The 22,925-nt window shown below is 41.2% G+C and overlaps 1 protein-coding gene across 3 annotated transcripts in view; it reads left to right on the top strand.

Annotated features, from left to right (window-relative positions):
• Positions 1-22,925, top strand: part of ATF6 (activating transcription factor 6) — an 81,587-nt gene that overhangs the window by 3,363 nt on the left and 55,299 nt on the right. For all 3 annotated transcript variants that reach the window (XM_014943493.1, XM_014943492.1, XM_014943491.1), the window contains exons 6-10: positions 8-214; positions 2,734-2,954; positions 8,812-8,997; positions 9,413-9,504; positions 21,236-21,373. In XM_014943493.1, coding sequence (XP_014798979.1) covers positions 8-214; positions 2,734-2,954; positions 8,812-8,997; positions 9,413-9,504; positions 21,236-21,373 — 844 coding nt within the window. The remainder of the gene's footprint in view (positions 1-7; positions 215-2,733; positions 2,955-8,811; positions 8,998-9,412; positions 9,505-21,235; positions 21,374-22,925) is intronic.

The raw sequence follows: 22,925 nt of genomic DNA, 5'->3' as shown, positions 1-22,925 counted from the left end.
TTCCTAGCAAATAATTCTGCGAGGACCCTGAAGAGGTGTGGTCAGACAGCGTCCAGGCCTCTGATACAACCCAAACCCCTCTTGCCTGCTGTACCTGAAGCTCAGGCTAACATTGGCATCCCAGCTAAAACCATCATTATTCAGACTCTTCCCACCCTTGTGCCACTGCCAAAGCATCAGCCGGTTGTCAACATCCAGCCAGCACCTCCTAAAGGTAGGTGAATTTTCTTGACTGAGCCTGTCTGAGGGGTAAACACTAAGTCTGTTTGGGATGATCTCTAGAATAAAGTTAGCTTTGGTGAGTGAAACGGGAGGGCTAGGAGAAAAAAAGAGGGTTCCTACATGCTTTGCTGAAAAAGATTTAGGCTGAGAAGAGGGCCTTATTCCTCTCTCATATACTCCTATGAGAAAGTGCCCAGGTGAGTGCTCTGTGTGGAATGGCAGGCAGTATAGCAACAGAGACTGAGCACTGGCATTGTGGAGGTAAAACTGCTGATTTGGGAGGATCTCTGGGGACCCTCTGCTCTGCTCTAGTTGTGATGGCAGGTGGTGTGTAAGGCAATTACAGTGCTATTCTGTTGTACTCAAAGGAAGATCCAGCAGGGTCAGTTAGGATGGCTTGAATGAAGCTTGAGAGCTTGGTGTAGGAGTCATAAAAGCTTTTTTTAACCCACATGAAACTCTGCCACCGGATGGTGGGAACATGAGTTCATGGCATTTTGTCTCACTGAACAGCATTAAATAGGATGTTGTGAAATCTGCCAAGAGTTGAGTGTGCCACGTTAAAGGTTAGAAAAGTTGTTTACAGCTGCAAGCTGATGTTAACAACAGGCAAGTGATTTCCTCTCCACTGATAATTCATAATTCCTTCTGTTGCCCTGTAACAGGTTTTTGAAGTAGCTTGAGCCTTCATTTCTGAATCCAAAGCATTATTTTACTCTCAGCTAAGGCAGTACTTGCATTGCTGGAATTGTCAGCTGCAGTTGCTTGTTTTCACCAGCTGATGGCTGCAGTTTCTTGCAGTTGACTGTACAGGCACCCAGGCGTTGAAGAAAAAGGAGACAAATACTTAAGGGCATGTATCTAGAAATTATTGCAATAGTGAAAAATTTGTATTCATTACTAATTGCTCTTCCATCAGGAGTTAAGCCAAAGCTGGAGACGCTGACATTTTTTACAGCATGCCGAAGATTGTTAGACTGCTTAAAACACAGTCAGCGTGACCTAATTCTTATTTGTTCTGATGTTCCAGCTGATAAAATACCATCTGGAATAAGGAATGTTGGGGCTATGGATTTTTTGTATATAAGTATAGTACTGTGAAGATCAGCTCTATCCTTTTCCCTGAAGAAAAGTCAAGAGAATAGCTTCTGTGAGACCCTATAGAAGAAATATTTTGGGGAAAGTATTTCCATTCCATGTATTTACTTTAACTGATGATGTGTTTAAAAATTCTGTTGTTCCGCTTCCATAACAAAAAACATAAGGATATTTTTCATTAATCAAAATCCCCTGCCTATGACAACTTGGAGCTACCAGTTTGAAATATGCCATTATGCTCAAAGGAGCATGAGGGATGATATCTTTATAGTCCCTTTCATAAAAGCTTAAAGAAGAAAGCAACACATACTTTATGCATTAAAAAGATAATTGAAATAATCTCAAATTCCCCATTTCAGGTTCTTAAATAGGGTGGTATTAACTTATGATGTCTTCGAGATTATCTCTGCAAAAAAGGAGATCTAATCCTACAGCTCGTACATTAAAAAAAAAAAAACCTTGGCACTAGGTGAATTACTTCATTTTTCACCTTCCAGAAGGTTGGGTAAATGCTGTAATACATTGTTGTGCATTTCGGTTGGAATGCTCAGCTGGAACATGCTGTTTCTGAAAGCTGGCGAGGTCATCCTGTTACAAAGGATTAGAGAGACGTTCCTGTGTTTTCTGACAACAAAATATTACTCAAACACCTGCTTGAGTTAAATGTAGTTGTTGGACTGAAATTTCTTGGAAGTGGCTGTTTTTAATTCCATTTCAAAATCTGTCAATATTACCTCGATTTTTTTCTGCTTAGTTTTCTTTAGGCTCTATTCATCTTGTGCATAAAATTTCTTACCTAATAATTTTTTTGAAAAACTTGGTCTTGTTTTAGTGTGAATTGAGGCTCTAAATTATGTTTTGAAAGTGTAACTTGCATTTTTCTTTCTTGTTAATCTTCTTTCTCTGTGCTGTTTCTGAATTGTTTTGTATGGTATGAGTCACTTCTGTGTATTAAGTTTTCCATTGAATGCAGCAGTAAAGTAGGGATGGACAAAAGGGAGGAGGATTGAAGTAAGCTGGTTATGTTCTTTGAAAAAAGTGACTCAAAGTGCATCACGTGTTAGGAATACTGAAATTAGTAATGTTTCTAACGAGTTTTAACTTCTATTGACTTTGAAGAGCTTTTGGGAGAGAGCTTGCTCTATTGGATGTCTTTAATGTATGTAGTTTTGATTTGCAGGATGGATTAAGAGCCCTGAAAACTTTTGACGGTTGTTTGTGTTTTTTTCCCCTCCCCATTGCTATCCTGTGGAATATACTAATGCTGTGGAATTGGACTTGAGATAAATTGTGCAGGGCAGGAGAGGAAGCAAGGCTTTCTTCCTCCTATATCAGTATTCCCCTACAAACTGGTCATGTAAAGATGCGTTTCATATCATACGCTGAGTGCTCCTGTTTGTTCTTGTGTTGTAGGTCAATCAGTGGTGCTCCCCCAGCCTGCTGTGGTACAGCTCCAGGCTTCTGGGGTGCTCCCTGCCTCCCAGCCAGTCCTTGCTGTCACCGGAGGGACCACGCCACTTCACAATCCTGCGGTCAACGCGTTGCCTCCAGCTGCTGGAAATGGCTCAACAGGCGGCAAAATACCAGTGACTAAGCCCTTGCTTCAAAGCACCACAGCAGCGATGGGGCTGGATGTAAGTTCTGACTGTGTGATGATGGCTAATAACCAAAGCTTGGAAATGGTCTTCAGTTACCTGTATGTAGGATATAATGGGAGAACCAGGCTGCTTCTGAGTCTCAGGGAAGACAGAGCCGTAGTTGGGCTCATCTAATAGGATTTCTAACAGCAAATGGGGAATTTGGCAGCTTGGCAAAGAATGGGGAGGAACAGGTTGATGTGTGCTGGCCTGCCTGGAGCTGCAGCCCAGGTATGCACGCATTGTTGTAGAAGACAGTGCTGATATATTTTTTCCTTTGCTTGTCTTCTCAACTGCAAGCTCTCAATGGCTGAAGCTCTCTTACATCTGTCTGATTTTTGATTAGTACTAAATCATTTTTCTAAGCCATATAATAAAACCACTTCTTTGGAAGTAGATGAATTGGAAATGTCAGCAGTAGGCTTGATTCTTTTTCCATCCCCTTTATCTCCCCAGATCTTACTCATGATTTTTGGAAACTTAAGGTACTGGGTTTCATATGATCCTAATCTCTTTAGGCTCCCTTTTCATCATATACTGAATGAATAGAAAAGGGGTAAGCTCTCAAGAGTCACTGCACAAATCATTTTTTCCACAGTAGCTGACAGTAAGCAGTAGGTGTAAACCAAAACAGCTTTTGAGACGCATGTGGGTTTTTTTTTTCCCCTCCTTCAGCTCTGACTAGCTATCTTAACTATCTTAACTAGCTAGCAAGCTGGGTGCTAACTTGATGTAGTTTCTAGTAGTTTGGAGCTGCCTTGGTTGCATTTTGTTGTCCAAAGGAAGCCATGGTTGTGGAAAGTACTGAAGTGTCTTGTTAAACCTCTTAAATAAGAAGGTTTAAAACTGTCTTTTAAACTCTCAGGGTGTCATTCTCCAGTGTGGTCCTCCAAGCACAGTTGTTGAGAGCTGAGAGTCCTATCACATCTCTCGGTGTGAGGGAGAAAACACTGGTTTTCACATTTGAATGAAACTCTGCAGTATAGTCACCTGCCTATTAGCAGTGCAGGACACTGTTTCGCAAAGGTATCTGCCTTCTGGCTTCTTTGGAGGGGTGGTGGTGTGGGGTTTCCTAGGGTCTGAGAATTGCCACTCATGCTTGATGTTAAATTTTCCTCGCTCTTCATGTTTGTGTGGGGGCTGCATTTTCAAGTGAAAAACTACTTGCTACAAAAAATTCAGTAGCCAGACTGCAATGGAAACCATAATCTTGAATTGGCAAGAAGCTAACCAAGGTCTGTCGGTAGGCAGACTGGTTAAAAGCGCTACATTTTTAAATTATAATTACCATAGAATCACAGAATGGTTAGAGTTAGAAGGGACCTTAAAGATCGAGTTCCATCCCCCATTGCCTGCCACTGCCACCCAAAGCCAAACTGAAGAGACCTGTCAGCAGTCACTAGATTTCACTAGATTTCTGGCTCCCTGTAATCAAGACTAGCATGGCACCTTGCTGTTGTCTGAATACAAGATTTGACAAACCCTCTGTATTGTTATTGTGCTTCCCATACACATCTGTGACTGTCAATAGTCAAATGTGTAACTGAGATAATGAAAGGCTGTTTGTTTTGAACAAGGGTTGTGTGGATATTTCCACCTGAAGCTGTTCTAGGGAGGCAGTTTTAAGACTTGGTGTCAGCCTAAATGCTGCACATTCTACCTGTGCTTTTTGAAACATGAAAAAACATTTACAACTGCTCTTTGGCACATTCTGTGAAATGGCACTTTGAAAAAGAACAAATGTTTCAGGATGCAGCTGGCGCCAGCAGGGTTAAAACATCTTGCGACTGCCGTAGCCACCATATGTGGTGCTCAGAGCTGCACAGATGTAGCTGTCATTTGAGCTCTGCAACATGTGTTTTTGTTTGCTAATCTCAGCAGATGTTGCGGGATAAAAAGAAACACTGCAGGACTTTCTTTTTGGGCTTAGGGGGGATAAACTGTTAGCTTAACACTCAGCCCTTCCAGTGGATTAGGCTGAGATTGGTTGATAGCAAGCCGTATGCCTGAGGCCCTGAGTTGTGCTTGCCCTGGTGGCACACGTTTACTTCCCACCCACAGGGCAGTGACAGGCTTTCAGTGCGGTCACTCTTCACTAGGAAACCAGTGAAGAACTTTCCACTAGGAAATTGGACAAAAGAAACGCTGCCAAAGCAAGCCACTCTTCCGGTTGAAGGAAAGAGGCTCTTAACTAAAAAAGCAGATTGCCTTTCCTGTTGCAATTAAATATGACGACAAATGGTAGGTGTATGAGGGAATTCAGTTTAGTTGTGTCCTTAGAAGGCCTTTCTCTTATGTTTCCACTCAATAGGGAAAAAGGATGTAATTCTGCCTTCCAGTTCTGTTGATTTAAAAAAAAAAAAAAAAAAAATCGAAAATTTAGAAGAAGTTATATTATGCAAAATTACTTCAACACAACTGTGGATTTCTGTTAAAGAATCCTGTTTTCTGTGCTGTAGTCAAGTTGTGTTCTGTTGAGTTAAAGACAAGAAAACCGAGATCTGTCATAAGAACAAAGAAAACACTTGTGTAGGTTTTGTATTCCTGCATTTAAGATTCATATTCAAAGATAGCAGCTTTCGTAAGCTGAGGTAAGAAGCTGGCCAATGTAAAGTTGAAAGGGTTTGTACTTCCAGCTCTTTGTTAATTTTCCCAGTGTGTGTACCAAAAATTCCATGGAGTGTGAGAGACATTCTTACTGCATTATGCTAGAAATACAGCTTATGTTGGAATGGAGGTTAAATTTTGCTCAGAACTGAGTTTTCTTTGGAAGGCTAAATTGAGGTAGCAGTGTTTATTTGTAAAGTGCATGACTCTGTAAAGCCTCTGAAGATAGAGGACAATCTGCATCTAGTTAGTACTGTTTGAAGCAAGGTTTTGCAGTGAACCTTTCACTTCTCCATATTTGCAACATCTTTTTTGTGTGTGTGTTAGTGGTGGTGTAGTTTTTAAAGAAATAAAGCAAAAGCTAAATCATTAATTAATATTTGACTCTAATGCAAATATTTTCCTTTGTGGTCTGTGCTTCCTGAGAACCAGAAGTTACTGTCTTCAGTGGTAAATTAATACAATACAACCTACAAAGAGGGAGGCTTCAAAAGAAGTTAGCAGAGGTGTATTCTATGTTTAATCTTTGCTCAGCACTCATGCAATGTTGCTTAAGCAGTCTAACATTCTAAATTAGTTCCTTTCTCTCTTCTGATTATCAAAATGCTCAAGCAAGGGGCATGTTTATCTTGATGCCAAGCCAGCTCTGTAATGCTCAGGGCCGTACTGCTTCCAGGTTCAAGCATTACTGCACTGCTTCAAACACAAAACTCTTTCAGTTTCCTGCGTCAGATTTAGGTAGGATCAAGTGTGCACTTTTTAGAAAAGCCAAGTAAGTGCTAGAGGGTTAACCAAGGACCTTAAACTTTATTAGGGGTTGTCAATTAAAACAAAATAACTCAAGGACACGAATAGTTTGGTTTCATTTAACCAAGCCTAAGAAATGACTGGAAGTGAAACTGGTGTGGCAGAGACTGAAATGCAGTCACTGCACAGAGTACCTTGAATACATCTGGGGAGAGCTGCTGTTCCTGACAGCATTCAGAGAACACTGAGTAAAGGAGGGCAGTCTAGATAAATACCATCTGAAACGTAGCTGGTACTGTCTGAAACAGCAATAGGTGTGCCTCAGGGTCTACTTTACTGTACAAACACTGCACTGGTGCTTAAACTCCATGTTTTCTCCTGGGAAGCAGATATATTTGCCAGAGGTTCCAGACACTTAGTCAAAAGCTGTCCAGTAGTGAATAATCCTGAGCAGCTCTACAAACAAGAATGGATGTAAACAATTTGGTCTTCTCTGTTTGACTTCATGATGCAAAACCTCTTTTTAAAAAGAGGAATGTAACTACTTGTTTGGAATATCACACAACTGAAGCCAAAGCTGCTGCATGAACTCATTCCTTGTTATTTCATCCCTGGACAGTTGAAATGATCCTGGCCCCAAACTGGTGTGTTCTATACGCTGCAGTCCTCGGCTAGCTGGAACCATTTTATTTTTCCAAAGTTTTTATATGTCTGCAAAAGTTTTCTTATGTTAAGCATTGTAGTACTTAAAAAATTCAAGACACAGCTTGGTGTTAATGAAAATACATTAAAATCTTTTCCTTCTCCAGTCTCTGTTAAAGAGAGAAACTGGAGTAAGTACAAACAGCTTCACTTTCACAGACTTTTGTTGGTGGCAGCAGACTAGACATAGATCATAATAAATGATCTTCACAGAAAGCAATTAGATCAACGTGGAGACAGTCCAAAATGTTAATGCACTGTAACGTTTTTTTAGTCTTTGTCACCAGACTGCAGTATCATGAAGAAGAATGACTTCTTCAAACAGCCTGTAGCCAATTTTTCTTGCAGACACCGAAGCCCTAGAGCAACAAATTGTCTGTGTGTGGGTATGTACAGGGAGAGAGTTGGAAAGCTATGGTTGAGGTTCTGTAAGAGCCAGACCTTAGCTGGAGGACACTGTCCGAGTTTGTTAATGTTACTATTCTGTGACTTGTCTATTTTTTTCTAGACTGATACTTCTAGAATAGTTCTAATATTTTTTTCTTTAGCTTTCATGCTCTAATGGATACAGGTTACTCTCATGCATGTGTTGGTAGCTACTGGAGTATATTCAGGTCTGTGTAAGATACAGCATTCAGGTCTCTTTCACTGTAAACATCATTAAGGCACAACCTGTTGTAGCCTAATAATGTGGTGGAAGTCTTCTGTTTTTAGTAAAAACAGAGTTGCTGTTGCTAATCTGTGAGGAAAAGGACATCAACAGAGTAGTGTTTAAATTTAGGATTGCAAGTAGCTTTGTAGAGCTCTGCAGTATCGGTCATCGTTATCCTTGTCAGCAGCAAGATGCTTTCATTCTAGGTTGTCCCACTCAGTGCAAACCACAAAAAGAGTGAGTGGTAAGGGATGATAGACTGTTCCTGTGTGGGGAAAAAAAATCAGACTCATGAGAACTGTTGGGGGATGGGGAGGGGTTACTTTGAACTGCCCTGGTCTGGTCTCGCAGCCTGAATGCCTGCTAGTGGTTGGAGCGAATTATGTGCCCTTGTGGAGTATGTTTGCTGGTTTAGCTTCATCTGGAAGGAATCCGGTTTGTGTGCTCTATCAGAAACTGTTCTGTGATGTGAACCAAAGCATATTAAGTGGGACAATCAGGAAATGTGCATCAAAGCCACACTTCTGATCTGAATTAAGATGCTAATACAGATGCACCAGAAACTGCATTTAAACTGCCATGTAAGTGCCTCATACACATAGAATGTGCAATCCGAGGTCAGCAATAGTATTCAGTCTCAAAAACTATAACTATATAGGATCTGGAAAAGGTACAGAAACAAGTGTAATCCATGTGGAAATGGTCTCCATGCGGGACAAACTAAAAAACTGTAGGATTTTTCAGTTAAGAAAACAGATGACTGATTGTAGCCTATAAAGTGGTGTATGGTAAAGTGAAGATGAAAGACATTCTTGCTACCTTGCAGACTTATGTATTTTCTGTCTTTGTGACTTGATTGATCAAATCAAGCTGCTGCTCAAGTGTACATTATGAGTCCCTACACATAGAAGGTTGAGAACGCAGGAGAAAACAGAAGCAGCACAGGACCTGTTTTTTTCATTATTAGTGAGCTGTAACTCTTGGATCCCTACTTGTCTCTGTGCTGAGCATTTCAGCTCTTTTGAAGCAGAGTGCAGGAAGCTATCTATGCAGACTTTTGACAAAACAAAGGAGCAGAAGTTATGCATGAAATAGAGGCACTTTTAACTTGTGGATCATTAACAGTCCTTGGTATTGTCTGTCCAGGTCAATGTCTTGAGAAGGCAGCAACGCATGATCAAAAACCGGGAGTCAGCCTTTCAGTCACGGAAGAAAAAGAAAGAATACATGTTGGGACTGGAGGCAAGGCTGGAGGCAGCCTTATTGGAGAATGAGAAACTCAAGAAAGAAAACAGCACGCTGAAGAGGCAGCTGGATGAAGTAGTATTAGAGGTAAGAGATTGTGAGAAACATCTGACTTTATATATTGCTCAGGTGGAAGGTACTAGAGCACAACATGGAAGTGTTGACTGGAAGACCTTTGGGGGTTTCTAGCTCAGCCTTCCACTCCAAGCAGGACTTTCACCAACTCTAGGTCAGGACAGCTGTCACATTATCTGGTTGACACTTAATTCTTTATTTTTGGTGCTTTTGAAGATTTCACTGAGAAGATAGATGGGATAGAAGCTGAATATAATGTACCAACCTAAGAGTTTTATTATTAATTAGTCCTGGCATGTATTCATATGTAATTAGGCAAATGTAAAACTAAAAAGCAAGCACAATTTGGTGTATTTAGCTTCTGACATACCTTTGCATGTCTGTGTCCCTTTTTTATTGTTTGTCTTCTCTGTTTTTTCCTGTCTAGAACCAGAAGCTCAAGGTATCATCTCCAAAGAGAAGGACCCTGTGTGTGATGGTGATACTGGCTTTCATAATGTTGAATTATGGTCCATTGAGGTAAGCTGCCTAGGAATTCCTCTTTGCCTAGCAGGTTTGCTGTCCTGTGATTTTTGTTTGAATCATTAATACAGGCAGTGTTGTGATTTAGAGCCGTGAGTTTGAAACCTGACTTCTGTCCTTTACTCTCCTGCATAGGGGAAGACTCGTCTGTATAACGGTCCCTCTTTTGGAATCCTTCTGGCAACAGAAGCTAGATCTTGTACTTAATTTCTCTTCACTTGGCATTTTGTTAACCAGTGCAGCATACAGCAGTTTGTCTGCTCCATTTATACCTGAAGAGATGTGTTTACCATCCTTCTAGAAAAAAAAAGTCAGGTTTTGAGAGCTCACCTGCTTGTTTATACCTATGCCCATGTCAATAGGGATGAGTTCAAGCTGCCTCTAGTACCTGGTGCAGGAAATCCCACTGTTTGTTCCAGTGCATTGCAATCCTGTCTGTCAGATGTGTCTAGCAGCAATCTTCCTTATGACAGTGTAAGCCCTATCTTGTCTTCTAGATCTGGTGAAGAGGTTCGTCCCTCTCCTTCATTAGTTGAAGTGGTAATCAAAAACCTCTCTTGTTTGAACTGAATCAGTGGTTCATAGAAACCAGACAGTGAGAAGGAAATGCTGCATTACTTCCCAGACACTTTTAAAGAAACCTGTGGAAGAGAGGAGACTAAAAAGGGATATTTCTTGCATGTATCTGTCTATTTAACCTGGCTGTGGAACATAAAAGCCTTGCATATGAAACTGTTCATGTCTTTCAAAAGGGGAGGATATTTCAGTAGATTCCCAGTCAGCAGTGTCTCCGTTTGTCCTCAAAACCCCAGTCAGACTAAAGGAATGGGATTAGGTGAATCTATAAGAATACTTTGTTTCTGATTATGATACATTTTTACAAAGTTGGTGTTTATATTTTTAGTAACATTAGAAAATTTGCTAAAGCTGGAATCACTTTTGAAGTATTTGCACTTACTGCAAATACTGCTTATTTCAGGCAGTGAAATACAGCTGATAACTTTACTTTGACATGGATGATTTTAAGGTAGACTATTTCTTTGTGCATTTAGTGTTTATATTGGGATTTTTCACTCTTCAGCAGAAAAATCAGCTTCCAGATACCAAGTGATTGGTTTGTACGTCCCATCTGCATTTGCAAAGATTAGCACTCACTTGAGAGACACTTGGTGAGAATTCATAGAACCAGTAATCTTTCTGAAGCTGGGAGAAATTTCTGTTGCCTCCACATGGGAGTGAGGAGTTGGAGTACATGAAGCTCTTGTTTCCAAGTCTCTCAAAACTATCATACAGAAGATGGCTGGGAAGTCTTTTACCACATTGCTCTAAAGTTTCTGTGGCAGCTTCTCTACTCCCAGAAATGAGTAAGGTGTTGAGCTTGATGGCAAGAAACTGCTGTCAAAGTAGACTGAAAGGTCGGTTTGTGTTCAAATCTTTGCAAGAATCGCTATCTATAGAAATGGGACAGGTTAATTTCTCCACCCATTTGATGTTTAATAAAGTAGATAAAGCAAAAAGAAATTCCCTGATGTCTGATTGTTCCTGGCCAGTGTAGTAGCTCAGCATGCCAGTGTCATTGCATTGCCTGAACTAGGTGCTCTGCATCAGTACTGGATTTAGACAGTGAAGAGAAATGTAATAGCAAATTTGCAGGGAATTACTCTTATCTTTCTACTTTTTTTTTTTTTTTTCTTTCACTAGCAGAGTAAATGGTTGCCCTGCAATTAAAATACTAGACTGTATCAAGGTGATGGGAATGTTGATTTTTGCAATACCCTTTGGAAGGTCCAGAATATGGGATATACAAACCATTACTGAGGATTTCACTCCTCCCATACACGTTTTCTTCCTTTTATAAAGGTGTCACTGAAAGATAGCTCCCTGAACGTGGTAGTTGTGATTGCTGTTCTGCTTAGGCCTTGCCAACAGAAGCTTCCAGTACACATGATGCTTTTTCAGTCTCTGCAGCTTCTCACAGAAATAAGTAATTTTTTGTTACAATACCAATGCTAGCTTATAGTTCAGCAAAAGTAAATTTTTGCTGCGAGTTAGCTAACTGTGGAATGCCTAATTTCTATGCAGTGGTCAACAGGAGAGAAATATGATTTGCAACTTTGTGGCAGTGTTGCTATTTCTTCTGTGTAGGAAATCATTTCACTGGCACACCTGTATGGAGGTGTGACAGCATTCAGGCACAGGGTGTTCTGATTCAAGCATATTAGCAGTGAATATTTCATTATTTAAAACCAATGAACCATTGCAAAGAGAGAGTGACATCCAAAAAAAGCAAAATCATGGGAAATTCACCCCCTAAATTCTGTAGCAGACTTTGAAATTCCCTTAGCTGGCCTTATTGTAAGATGCTTCTCAGATTCTTAATTGGAAGTGATAGGATTCTTTGAAGGCTAGAGGTAAAACAAAAGGACACATATATAGGTTTTCTCTTTAGTTGCCTATTTCTGTCAAATCAGAGAAGGCAGGGAAGCGGTCGAGTTGTTTTGGGAAGGAAATGTGAAGCTGAAGGACAAACATTCCTGCGAATGCTCCATGGCCTGCAGTGGGTCAGCAGAGGTGCAGTGTTTGGACACTTGGCATCCCACAAAAAACCCCATCTGGATGGTTGGCTGTGTGCTTAGTTCTGTGTTATTTTGCTTTAATGGATGTGTGTTGTACCAGCACAGGTTCACACATAATTTTGTTTATTGGTCCTAAGTCTTTTTGACTGTGTATGTAAGTGGTGAGATGTTTGTGATGTTTTGTGGAGGACTCTGAGGCTGTGCTGTTCTATTATTTTAAGATCATGGGAAGCAGTCCAGAACGTGGCAGCCCTTGGCAAACAAGTTTAGCAGATAAAATTATTCTGCTCACACATTTTTTCACGCTGACAAACGTATTGTGTGTACGGGTAATCTGTAACATTGACTTTGGGAATATGGGAGCGGGGCTGAAAGTCTGGTAGAGAAGCTGGAGTATCAACCCAAGAAACCTGTTTGAAAATATTGGAGGGAGAGCCTAGTCCAGTCTGCCTAATTGCCAGCATGCTTTTCATAACATCCTTCAGTCTTGGACATGGCACCATGTTATCTCTGAGAAAAGAATGTAAATTGAATTAAATAGAAATTGAATATAAATGTGAAACGAATACTTTCTGGTTGTGAAAGTGGATTGTATAGAGTTTACAGATTCTATTAGTGTAAGTTGCTATTTTATCTATTTGCTTTATGCTAGAAGAAAAGGTGCCCAGGGATTTCCCATCTGTGTGTCAATGAACTATTCTCTAATCTTTGTGAATTATTTGGATTTGGATTTAACATCTATAAAAGCTTCCTTTTATTATTATTTAAGTATGATTGGTGAGGTGTATGAAGGGAAAAGAGTACATTTTGATGCAATTCCTTGCAGAGGTCACCCCCTTGCCCCAGTCTTACGTACCATGAGGTACAAGACGGGAATTGGCAACCCACAGTATTTGCACAAAAGGCAGTGAGCACACAAACCTTGGGATGCAGCAGGGTTGGGAGCTGGAACACCACATCTGGAGGCAGGTATCTCTGGAGGCAGCATCTCCTGCCTTCACCCTTGCCTCCTGTGAGAGCTGGTGTCAATCAGCATGGTTGTGTTCTCAGCTGGCATGGCACCCCTGAAACATTGCTGACTTCTGGCATTACGAAACATCTAATTAGCTGTGCTGATTTTTTTTTTTACCACTTAGAGCATGAAATCTGAAAATTTTTCAAACTGCTACAGTTCCTAGATGCTTTTTGGTTTTTTTTTCCTCTTGTTTAATTTCCACACTTGTGTTAGACTGTGCCTCGGTAGTAACCAGATCTGAAAACGTGTTAAGCACAAACAATGCTGAAACAAATGGAAACCAAGCACATGTTCTAGTGCAAACAATCCATGTATTTATTGTGGGAATATGTTTCTTTTGTTTTTCTTCCTTGTTTCCATTTGAATACAAATTGTCTTGCGTGGGTTTTTTTGGTTGGTTTTTTTTTAATCTAAATCCTACATGTGATAGTAAAATGTTTGCAGAAAATTCAATTAATGCATAAAAAGTAGGGAAGGCAGAACGATCACAGAATATGCAAAACATAAGCTTTCTCCATCTCTGTGACTTGGGGCAGGAGCAGCGAAGATGTAAGCCAGGTACTTGCTAGTGGCTGTAGCATTATTTCCTTGGCTATGAAAAATTAATTTTTTTCCCCTGATCAGTCTGCTCAAGCTTATGTGGTGGTCATCATCTAACAACAGAGCATTTATAAAGATGTGAGCCAGCCAGAATGTGTCCTAAATACCATTTCAGATATTTAGTGGACAGAAAACAAAGGAAAATATGAGGTTGGAGAGAGGAAAGGCAAATCTGCAAAGAAATTGGAACAGGGGGGTTGAGAAGGTGGTGTGACTATTATTATTTTATTAATTTTGTTTTTTCTTACAAGTTGGCCACCTCTGTATGGCTGGAACCTCTTTCAAACTGGAAAACAAACTTGATGATGTAACCAAAAATTCTTAAGCTGTGGAAGATGACTGAGGTGGTGACTGATGGAGCTAAGTAAAGTTGCTGCTTCAAAATGTGTTGTGTCCTGTTGACCTACAGCAGCTGTGCTAGAATTGCTGGCCTTTTGTAGAGACTTCATTGCAGCTCCTCTCTAGAGTGCCCTGATGGGCTTTCCTCTACTTTCCAGGACTGTACTGGAAACTGAATAGTCTATTAAAAATTTAGATCTATTGAGCAATCTGCGAAGAAAAGCACCAGCCTGGGTAGCTTAGAACCATGGTCTTGTGGTAGATTGAAACAAGTGAAGAAGCAGTGATTTTTGACTCCTGAAAGACTTAGGGGTGTGTCTTGTTTCAGAGATTGGTAGCACAAACATTAGGAAAAAAATCCAGACGTGGTAAGATTAATCATCTTTTACTAAAAATTATGAAATCACCCAAGGTTTGTTCAGCTGTGTGCTACCATGATCTGTTGCTTCTAAGGACGGAGTAAGCAGAACCCAAGTCTTTCACCAGCACCCGGATTAGTGTCCCAGCTAGTCTGCAGGCTGCTAGTCAGTGCTAATGTAGCTTGCTGAGATTTTGGAGTACGCATGATTTGGGCTGCTGAAAGCAGCATCTGTTGAGCCACACCTGTATTGGTGTCAGTATGGTTTAGAGACCTTACTCAAGCTGAGCAATCTTGAGTTGGTGTGTGGGAGAACAGGATTATTCTGAGCTTTGGTGCATTCAGCAGTGCTTTTGGGTAAGTTTGCTATTGTTTGAGCCTTAATGCTGGACTCCTTCATTAAAGAAACAGACTTGTCTTACAGCAAGCAGTAGCCTAGGGATACCTGCATAGTGGGATGCTGGAAAGTTAGAGAAATAATTTTCTAGTTTCCTTAAAGGGAGCATTAGCTGTGTGTGCAAAGGGGCTAATTCCATTACCACAGCATCACATGCAGCAGGCGTTGTGTTGCTGCAGAGATGTTTTGAGCTGTATGTTGTATGCTCAGGTTTGTCAGTGCAGATCCCACCCACAGCAGCCAGTTCTGGGCCAAGGTCTCAGTATGGTCTGAATCTCACCACTGTGCTGCCCTCAGCATCAGGTGAACTCAATCATGAGATCAAGCAGTGCCATGGCATGTTTGAAAACATGCCAGATTTCCTCTTGAGTAATACGTGCTAAGCAGACTAAAGCCATGTGTCTGGCACCTACCTAGAATGAAAGGCAATGACTAGCAACTGCAACACAGTATTTATTTTTTTCCCTGTTGCCTTAACAATTCTTCCTGATGGTGGAGGAGCACATGCTCCTTCCTTGCTCCATTCCAGTCCGAAGTCAGGCAGGTTAGTTGAAACCACCAATGGCTTGCAGTGTAACAGAGGAGGAGCTCCTCAGCTGGGCTCCTTGCCTGGCTGTTGCCACCTTCCAGCTGAGCCTCATCTGGGAGTTGTGCTGAACTGCAAGCATTAAACATTGTACCTGTGGAACCATGAATTCCTTCAGCTGCAGGCTGGATAGTGTTGTCTGAACTTCCACCGGCTGCTTGAAGCCTCTCTAAAAGATGTTCTGAGAATAGGGAACCACAAATTGTGATCTGTACAGCAGGGTGACTTTCTTACTCTCAGTTCATCCAATCCTGGTCTTTTTTGGGCTCGGTGAAGGATAGAGAAGGATTATTTCTCTTCTTTTTGCAAGCTTCAATAGCATTCCATGTATCTTTAGGAGGGTAATAGATTTAAATGTGATGTATACCTGAAGTATGCTAACAAACACACGTACAAATGATGGCAGTCAAAGGGCTATTAATTTCTTACGCCCTCGTAGGGAGGAACTGGTGAAATGTGAAAGCTCTTAGGTGAGTGCAAGAGGCGAGTGACAGTACCATGTTAACCAGCTCCTTCTGGCTGCCAAGGAAATGCAGAGCCCTCTGAGTATTTTAGCAAAACCAGCAGAAGCTCCAGAAGGCGTTTGTGGCTCTTAACATTTCTAATACAGGAAACTTATTTTAATGTTTGTGACACTGAAACAATACATTTCAATGCTGAGTTCAGTGTACATTTGTGTTGGAGATGGCCCAAAGGTAGAAAACTGCTTCTGTAGCACACCTTTGGTCTTGTGTTGTAGTTTCTCCTTGAAGAGAGAGAGAGAAATTGAGGAAAAGGACAAGCTGAATCATTTGTACTTGGGTTCAGGTCCCAAACCTTTCAGAACTTCTCGTGATGGGTTGGTGCTTGATTTTCTTACAAACTACAGCTTCAGGAGCAGGAAGTGATTCCTTCCTCCTTCGTTCACTGATCACAGCCACATGTTCATCTGGCAGAGCTGTGCTTTGGCCTGGCTGCGGTCACTTGCCTTGTCCTGCTGGTGTAGTTGCTGAACCTGCACAGAATGCCAGATGCACTCCCTGATAACTTACCCTTTTCTCCATGCCTTCAGCTGCCAGGCTGAGAGTGAAATCCAGAAAGCTTTAACCCTGAATGAGCATTGCTTGTGTCAGGCCTGCCCATGCTTTGGCAATAAAGGTCAGCCCACTTCCCAATAACTGTATATAGTTTTCTAAGCAAAAATAAATGTTCTGGGTGTCGATACTTGCTTTCATTCTTTCTTTTCTAACAGATTTATTAAAAATAAATTGTTCTTTAAAGAAAGCAAAACATAAGAAAAACACAGGGATCACCCATCCAGTTTGGGTTGCTTTCCTTGTCCTCCCCAGCAGAGGAAAGAGACCAGCCCAGCACTCAGAGGGTAGCTCTGGAGCAGCCTGGTGGAAGAAGGTGTAGTGCCTTGCTGTCGGCAGATGGTGCCCTCATCGGGAATAAGAAAAGAGAAATACTTTCCAGAGAGCACTTGGCACTGTGGCAGCCTTGTCTGGAATCAGTTAGGAAGAGGACAAGGTCCTTGGTTGGTGTCTCCTTGCAATGTCAACTTTAGCCTGTTGGAAACATCCCAGTTTATATTCAGAGATGGTTCTGTCCCCAGAAAACTCTTTGTTATGATATCATTATTGGCTGTTGTCTAAAAATTACTGTACAACTTAAATGTCAGTATTTAAAACTTGAAGTGCACAGGGTTTTTTCAGCCAGAAGTACAAATGAAACTTAGTTGGGGCTCCTGGCAAGACTGGCTTTCACATTTATCAAACTGACATTCAAACCAAAGAAGTAAAAATACAGCTAAAATATCAGGTGCCATTGAATGCCTGGAAGAACCATGACAGGAGTGTTGCTTTTCTTTCCCTCCTATAGTCAAATTTATCTACACTTCAGAACAAACATCTGCATGAAGTATTTAGTGGTTCTTTCTTTTTTCCCTTGGATCTGTTTTTGCATCTTAAACAAGCCGATAGCTCAGCCAGCTTGGACAGGGTGTTTGCGGCTGTGTGAAAACCCTGTAATGCTCATGGTATCTGGGATGTCCAAACGTAGGCTACAAAGTCTTGGTAGGCACCCCAGCTGTGTAAGTGTGGCCAAACAGAAGAGGTTCCAGCTTCCATCTTCTAACTGGTCAACTTGTCCGTTAAAGCTATTTCTGAGCTTCGGTCTTTCTTGACTTTAGAGTTACTGCCCCACGTTTATTCCTGCAAATGGTAGGACTTGCTCAGGGGAGATACATCAAACTGCTCTTGCTTTTCCAAATTCTCACCTTGTAGCTGAACAGAATGAAAAAAGTGTCCGTGGTTTTACCATCTGACATATAAAACATTTTTAAAAGCAGCTATTGATATCTGAGCTGAAAATACTGGTTTTTGGAAGCTTTTTTCCCTCTGAATGAGATCATCTACCTTTCTTTTCACTGTTTCTAGCCTTGTCTACCTGATGTTTTAAAATGCTCAATGTTGACTTCATCTTTAGTGTCACAGTGTTGGGATCTGCTCTGTAGACCATTCCAGGTCCAGCTGGAAGGTCCAGGTTGCTGTTCTGCCTAGCACTTGTAAAGCTCAGTATGCTTCAAGTGGGCAGATGTTTCCAGGTGTAGCTCTGCAGGAGAGCTCCATCCTTTGTCCTAGCTGCTAAAGGGATTCCTTGGTCCTAAGTCATTCTTTTTCCCCTGTGCCAATTTGAGATGTCAAAGGAGGAACATTTCTGATATGTCATACCTTTATGTTCCCACATGGCAAGGGAAGGTCTTTGAGAAGTCAGAGGATATATAGAATGTTACCTACGTGTCCTCTCCTATCTGTTACCTGAAGATGGAGCCCTATTTACAGACAAACTCCACAAGTGACCTCTTGTGGGAGAAAGGAAGAGGAAGAAATAGCACAACGTAACAACAACGTCTTCTGTTCAGAGCGGGGAAAAACTAACAAAACTCCCCAAGTAACTAGAAGGTGGAAGCAGGGCAGTATTTCAAGTTGTGGGGTTTTTCCTCATCCAAAATGAAAGTCCTTTTGGTTTTGGGTCATTGTCACAAACCAAAGAAAGAAGGAAGGGAAGTTGTTTGGGGTTTTTTTTAAGACATGTTTGAGACTTTGAGAGGGAAGCTTTCGATCGTCTTCAAGGTCCTAAAAAATGAATGGGAAAGGGTAGGCAAAATTTGCCCATGTAGCTTAAGGCAGAAATTGCTGCTAGCCCTGCTTCAAAAGAAGCGTTTTGTGGAAAATAACAATCCTGATAAAGAAAAGGGCATTGGAATAAATACCGTAAATAATACCATGTTTTGTCCTTAAGTTGGTGCTCATGTTCACAGAAGTGGGAGCCGTGATTTAAGAATGGCAACACGCTCTCTGCCTCATTCTTTGTCTTTTGCTGCTGAAGATACCTTCTTCCAGGTTGAAACATCCCGTATTTAGCTGCTGCCAAAAGTGAAATTTTAATTTTGATGAAAAGATTAAGGTGTTTTAAGCATGAGAAGAGTGAAAATAAACATTTCCTCTCTATTAAGGCTGATATAATAAAATGAGGTGTGTGTGGTTTTGAGTGTCTGTACAGCTAAAACAACTAAATTACAAAAACTGAAGATTATCTGTGATTGCAGAGCGGTGTTTATCTTTATCCTTGGTGGACTTGGTTTGGATTTCTTTACTTTCGCTCAGAGTTCGGGGTGAACTGGAATAGCAACATGGTGCTTGTGGCACTTCGCCTCGAACTTGTCACCTCGCCAAGCTGGAACCTGAAATAACAAGAATCAGCTTTGCAGAACAAGGCAAATAGGAAGGAAGAACCATCATGGAAAAATGCAGATTTGTTACAGTTCTACTGATGAGGTTTTTCTCACCTTTAACTCAATAATTACATGGAAAGTTTCTCTGGTTGAATATATCATTTTGAACAGGAAAGGAGAGAAGTAGGATAGGATAAAATGCAAGACCCAGTAAGTCCATCAACATGCTGGGCAGCTGATACACTTCAGGCTGTGGAGAAATGGTTTGCAGGAGAGTTAGAACTTTCAGATCTTCTGATAGATATTCTTGGTTTTGTGAATAAATTTCCATATATTTTTCCCTGTCATGGGTCCAGCTTAGGTAGAGCAGGGACATTTCACAGTTATGTGACTTCCAGCAAGAACATGTGGCATCCCTTTAAGCATCAGCCTTAGTTTTGAGCTCTGGTTCTGGGCTTGATATGCTGCCAGCTGTGCTGATGCTTTCGTTGGAAGAAAAGAAACATGATCTCATAAAATATAGTAGATAGTGGAGATTATTTCTGTAAAATTGGATAGTCTGGTGTTGCCTGATCTATGAGGCTATGAATAAACCATCCAGCTTTCCACGCTATGCAGCAGAAGCAATGAGACATTTGGATGCTAGTGTACATATACAGTAAGGAAACTGCCTCTAAGTACTTTTTTGCTCGCTGTCACTAGTGAAAGCAGAGCCTGTAGCATTTCTGCTGCCCTGATTCTGTGCTGCTGCCTGGAAACCTGCAGGAGAGGAGGCAGTCCAAGCGACGTCAGCCTGGATCTGGGATTGCCCTGGCTCCAGCAGTTCTGCAGAACGTGACACAATTACTCACGGGGAGACCTGAGTTACTGCTAACAGGAGTGCAAATGTGTTGGCAAAAGAGAGGGGATTGCTAGGCAACTATGTCTGTGTGCCTTCTGCTTAGTTGTGGAGTATTTAGTTTGCCCTTCTTGCTAGTTCTTGCCTTTCTCTGTTATTAACATTTATATTGGTTGCGGATTGCAAAGTGGTGCCATGTAACAAATAGGAAAATGAGATCTTCCCCTGCAGAGTTTATGCTCTGCTACACAGGAGAGGTGGGGAATGAATTAAAATGTGGTCTGTAGGTAGTGATCAACATGCATGGCAAAGATGTCTTTGACATGCTGGGGTCTTGTTTTATTTTTGTACTTTCACTGTGTTGCTGCTGGTGATGCTCTGCTCGTCGGCTAAGAAGGTTAGAACTTGGTTTTGTAAGCATACATATTTCAGGAAGCAACCACATTTACAAAAGAGTAAAGCTAGCCTCTGGAGAGGATGGCCTGAAGTATTGCTTTTTGTGCTTTCAAGATTTCTCACTTGTAAGTCACCCTTCTGAACCGGGATGCAGTTGATCTCGTATAGCAGTTGTGCAGTTGGTTTTTCCAGCTCAGGTGTGAAATGCTTCAGCCTTCCTCTGCATGGAGAGCAGCACGGGCGTTCCTGTGCTGCACGGCTGGCTGGCTGAGCCAGGGGAAGGTCCTTCAATCACTGCAAGCACAAACCAGGATGACAGGGTATCTGGGACCACAGCCGGCTGCCGCTATGCGGATGGGGTTGTCAGCCCTCCTAATGTTTCTAAATCCAAGTAGAATTGAACATGTATATGTTTGTGTACAGGTTTGTTAGATATCTGGCATAATATTCCAAGCTTGCAGCTGCACGGAATTTGGTAACCATATTTTCCATACATACTGTATTCATATAAACTACATCAATTGTGCTTTGAGTTAAAGTTCGGGATAATTTGATTTGAATGTAGGTAATTTTTTTATGCCTGCAGATCTAGATAAGAAAAAGATTGATCTCAGTTTCATCAGGTGAAGCTTTATGGGGGAACATGAAAACCAGAGCATCAAAATCCTTTGAACATTTAAAACTGAAGAAAAGAACAGAATTGCTTTTCTGTCTACTAATGCTTAGAATGACAGGAATATAATGACGGAAGACACCATGTGTTTACGTTAGATATGACATGAACCTTATCCATGTAATACAGCAGCAGCCACAAACTTATCCACCTGAGTATTTAACATGCTACAGTAAAGTGTCTTGCAGACCCTTTATATTTGCGATAATTTTGTTGTGGTTATTATATTTTGCAGTGTATTTGAAAAGGATCCCAATGGAGTTGATTCCACTGCGAGTTCCAGCCACCGGACCAGAAATCTTCTGGAGTTCTCAGCCAACCAGGAGTCCAGCACAGCTCAGAAAATACCTGGGGACATCATTCCTGAAAACAGGTGCAACGAAAATCTTTAACATATTTTAAGTGGCAGAGGGCTAATGGTGCTTTTTAGATCTCACTGCCTTTCCATTTGCTAACCTTTTTGGGCAGTGTTATTGCTGCTCTTACAGAGCTACTGAGTTTACAGAGACAGTGTTTTGAAAGGTGATTTCTTTTATTATTTAACAAAGTTTACCAGGTTGCTTTTCAAATGAATATGATCTTTTATCTCTGAGATTGCCCAATACATAGAGCTTCAGAAGTGTACGTGTGGCTATGCTGTATGTTGTTAGGGACAGTGTGGTGGAAAAGAGCTTATAAACAAGTGTGTGTCTTGGAGATTTTCATGACCTTCTTCAGTTCTTTGTCTGTCTGCTTTTTTTCCCCTGATCTTTATTTTAGCTTGCATAGTTATGGTATTTGTCATATTATCTATCTCTTCCTACTTTTCAGGCTGGAGTATTTATTTTTTTAGTTGCTCAAGAGAAGACTGGGGAAGTTCACAATTAAGGACACACTCTGAACTTAGCACTGTACTTTTTTAGAAATTTCTGAGTCTGTCTTTATGCTTACCCATTATTTAATTATATAGTTTCTTTCAAGCTTCCTAGATCTCTCGCATTCAGTGCATAAGTGAACGTATAATTGTCTCCAGATTGAATTCTGGCTAATCCAGCTCATGTTTTCCCCTTAGAAGATTTATCCTATCAGATTGTCCCTTTCCAGTGGAGAGTTTTGGCTGGTTGAACAAAGCCAGGCACAGATGTGCAGAAAGCCCTAATGTATTTTGCCATGCAGAAGGAACGCAATAAATCACGAGCGTTTTAAGGCTGTAGCCATGGTGAGGGCTTTGTGTCCTATGTGGCACATTTCAGACCATGACTTAGGGGACGTAGTAGTAGAGCAGTCCTCTTAGGAGGACATGCTAGTGCCTGTACCTCCTCCTTTTCTCTTACTCTTTCACCCTGTTTTTTGGCAAGCTGTGAGCTCTTTGCTGCATATTCTCCTTTATCAGTCCTAGATACAGTGAGCGGGAGAAGCAGACATGAGGATGGAGAGAAAGCTGAAAGCTGGGAAAGGGAGGGGAATGTAAATAAGATGTTCGTAAGCTCTTATGCTTGATTTTTCCAAAAGAAGTTGAGGTTTAGGAGCTACCGGTCTCTGCCAAAACCAAGAGGAGTAAGACAGTTATTGATGCCCTATCGAGAGCAGAACTTACAATAGGTATTTGATGATAAGTAGTTAACCCCTCAGGAGATACAGATAACCGGCAATCTGTCCTTGCTTTGTTGCTGACAGTGCTGTGGATTTTTGTATTGAAATACATGCTCTTTTTCACTTTTCATCAGAGCCAAGCTAGCTTCTGGTCACTGTTGGAGATGTAAATCCTCCTCACTCAGTTGTAGTATAGCTTGTGGCTGCATCATTGTCATATAGCTCATGGACTTTACATGTGCATGGTCTTAGTGGCTAATAAATGTAGTATTTGTGTAGCAAATCTTGCACGGCTCTGGAACGAAAGAGAAAGTTGTCTCTGCAGAGATCTCATAGTTTGCATATTATGAGGA

Source organism: Calidris pugnax, unplaced genomic scaffold, assembly GCF_001431845.1.
Source record: "Calidris pugnax isolate Ruff unplaced genomic scaffold, ASM143184v1 scaffold63, whole genome shotgun sequence".
NCBI classification, from domain to species: Eukaryota; Metazoa; Chordata; class Aves; order Charadriiformes; family Scolopacidae; genus Calidris; species Calidris pugnax.
Note: the sequence above shows the minus strand (reverse complement) of the source record. Positions and strands in the feature narration are given on the sequence as shown.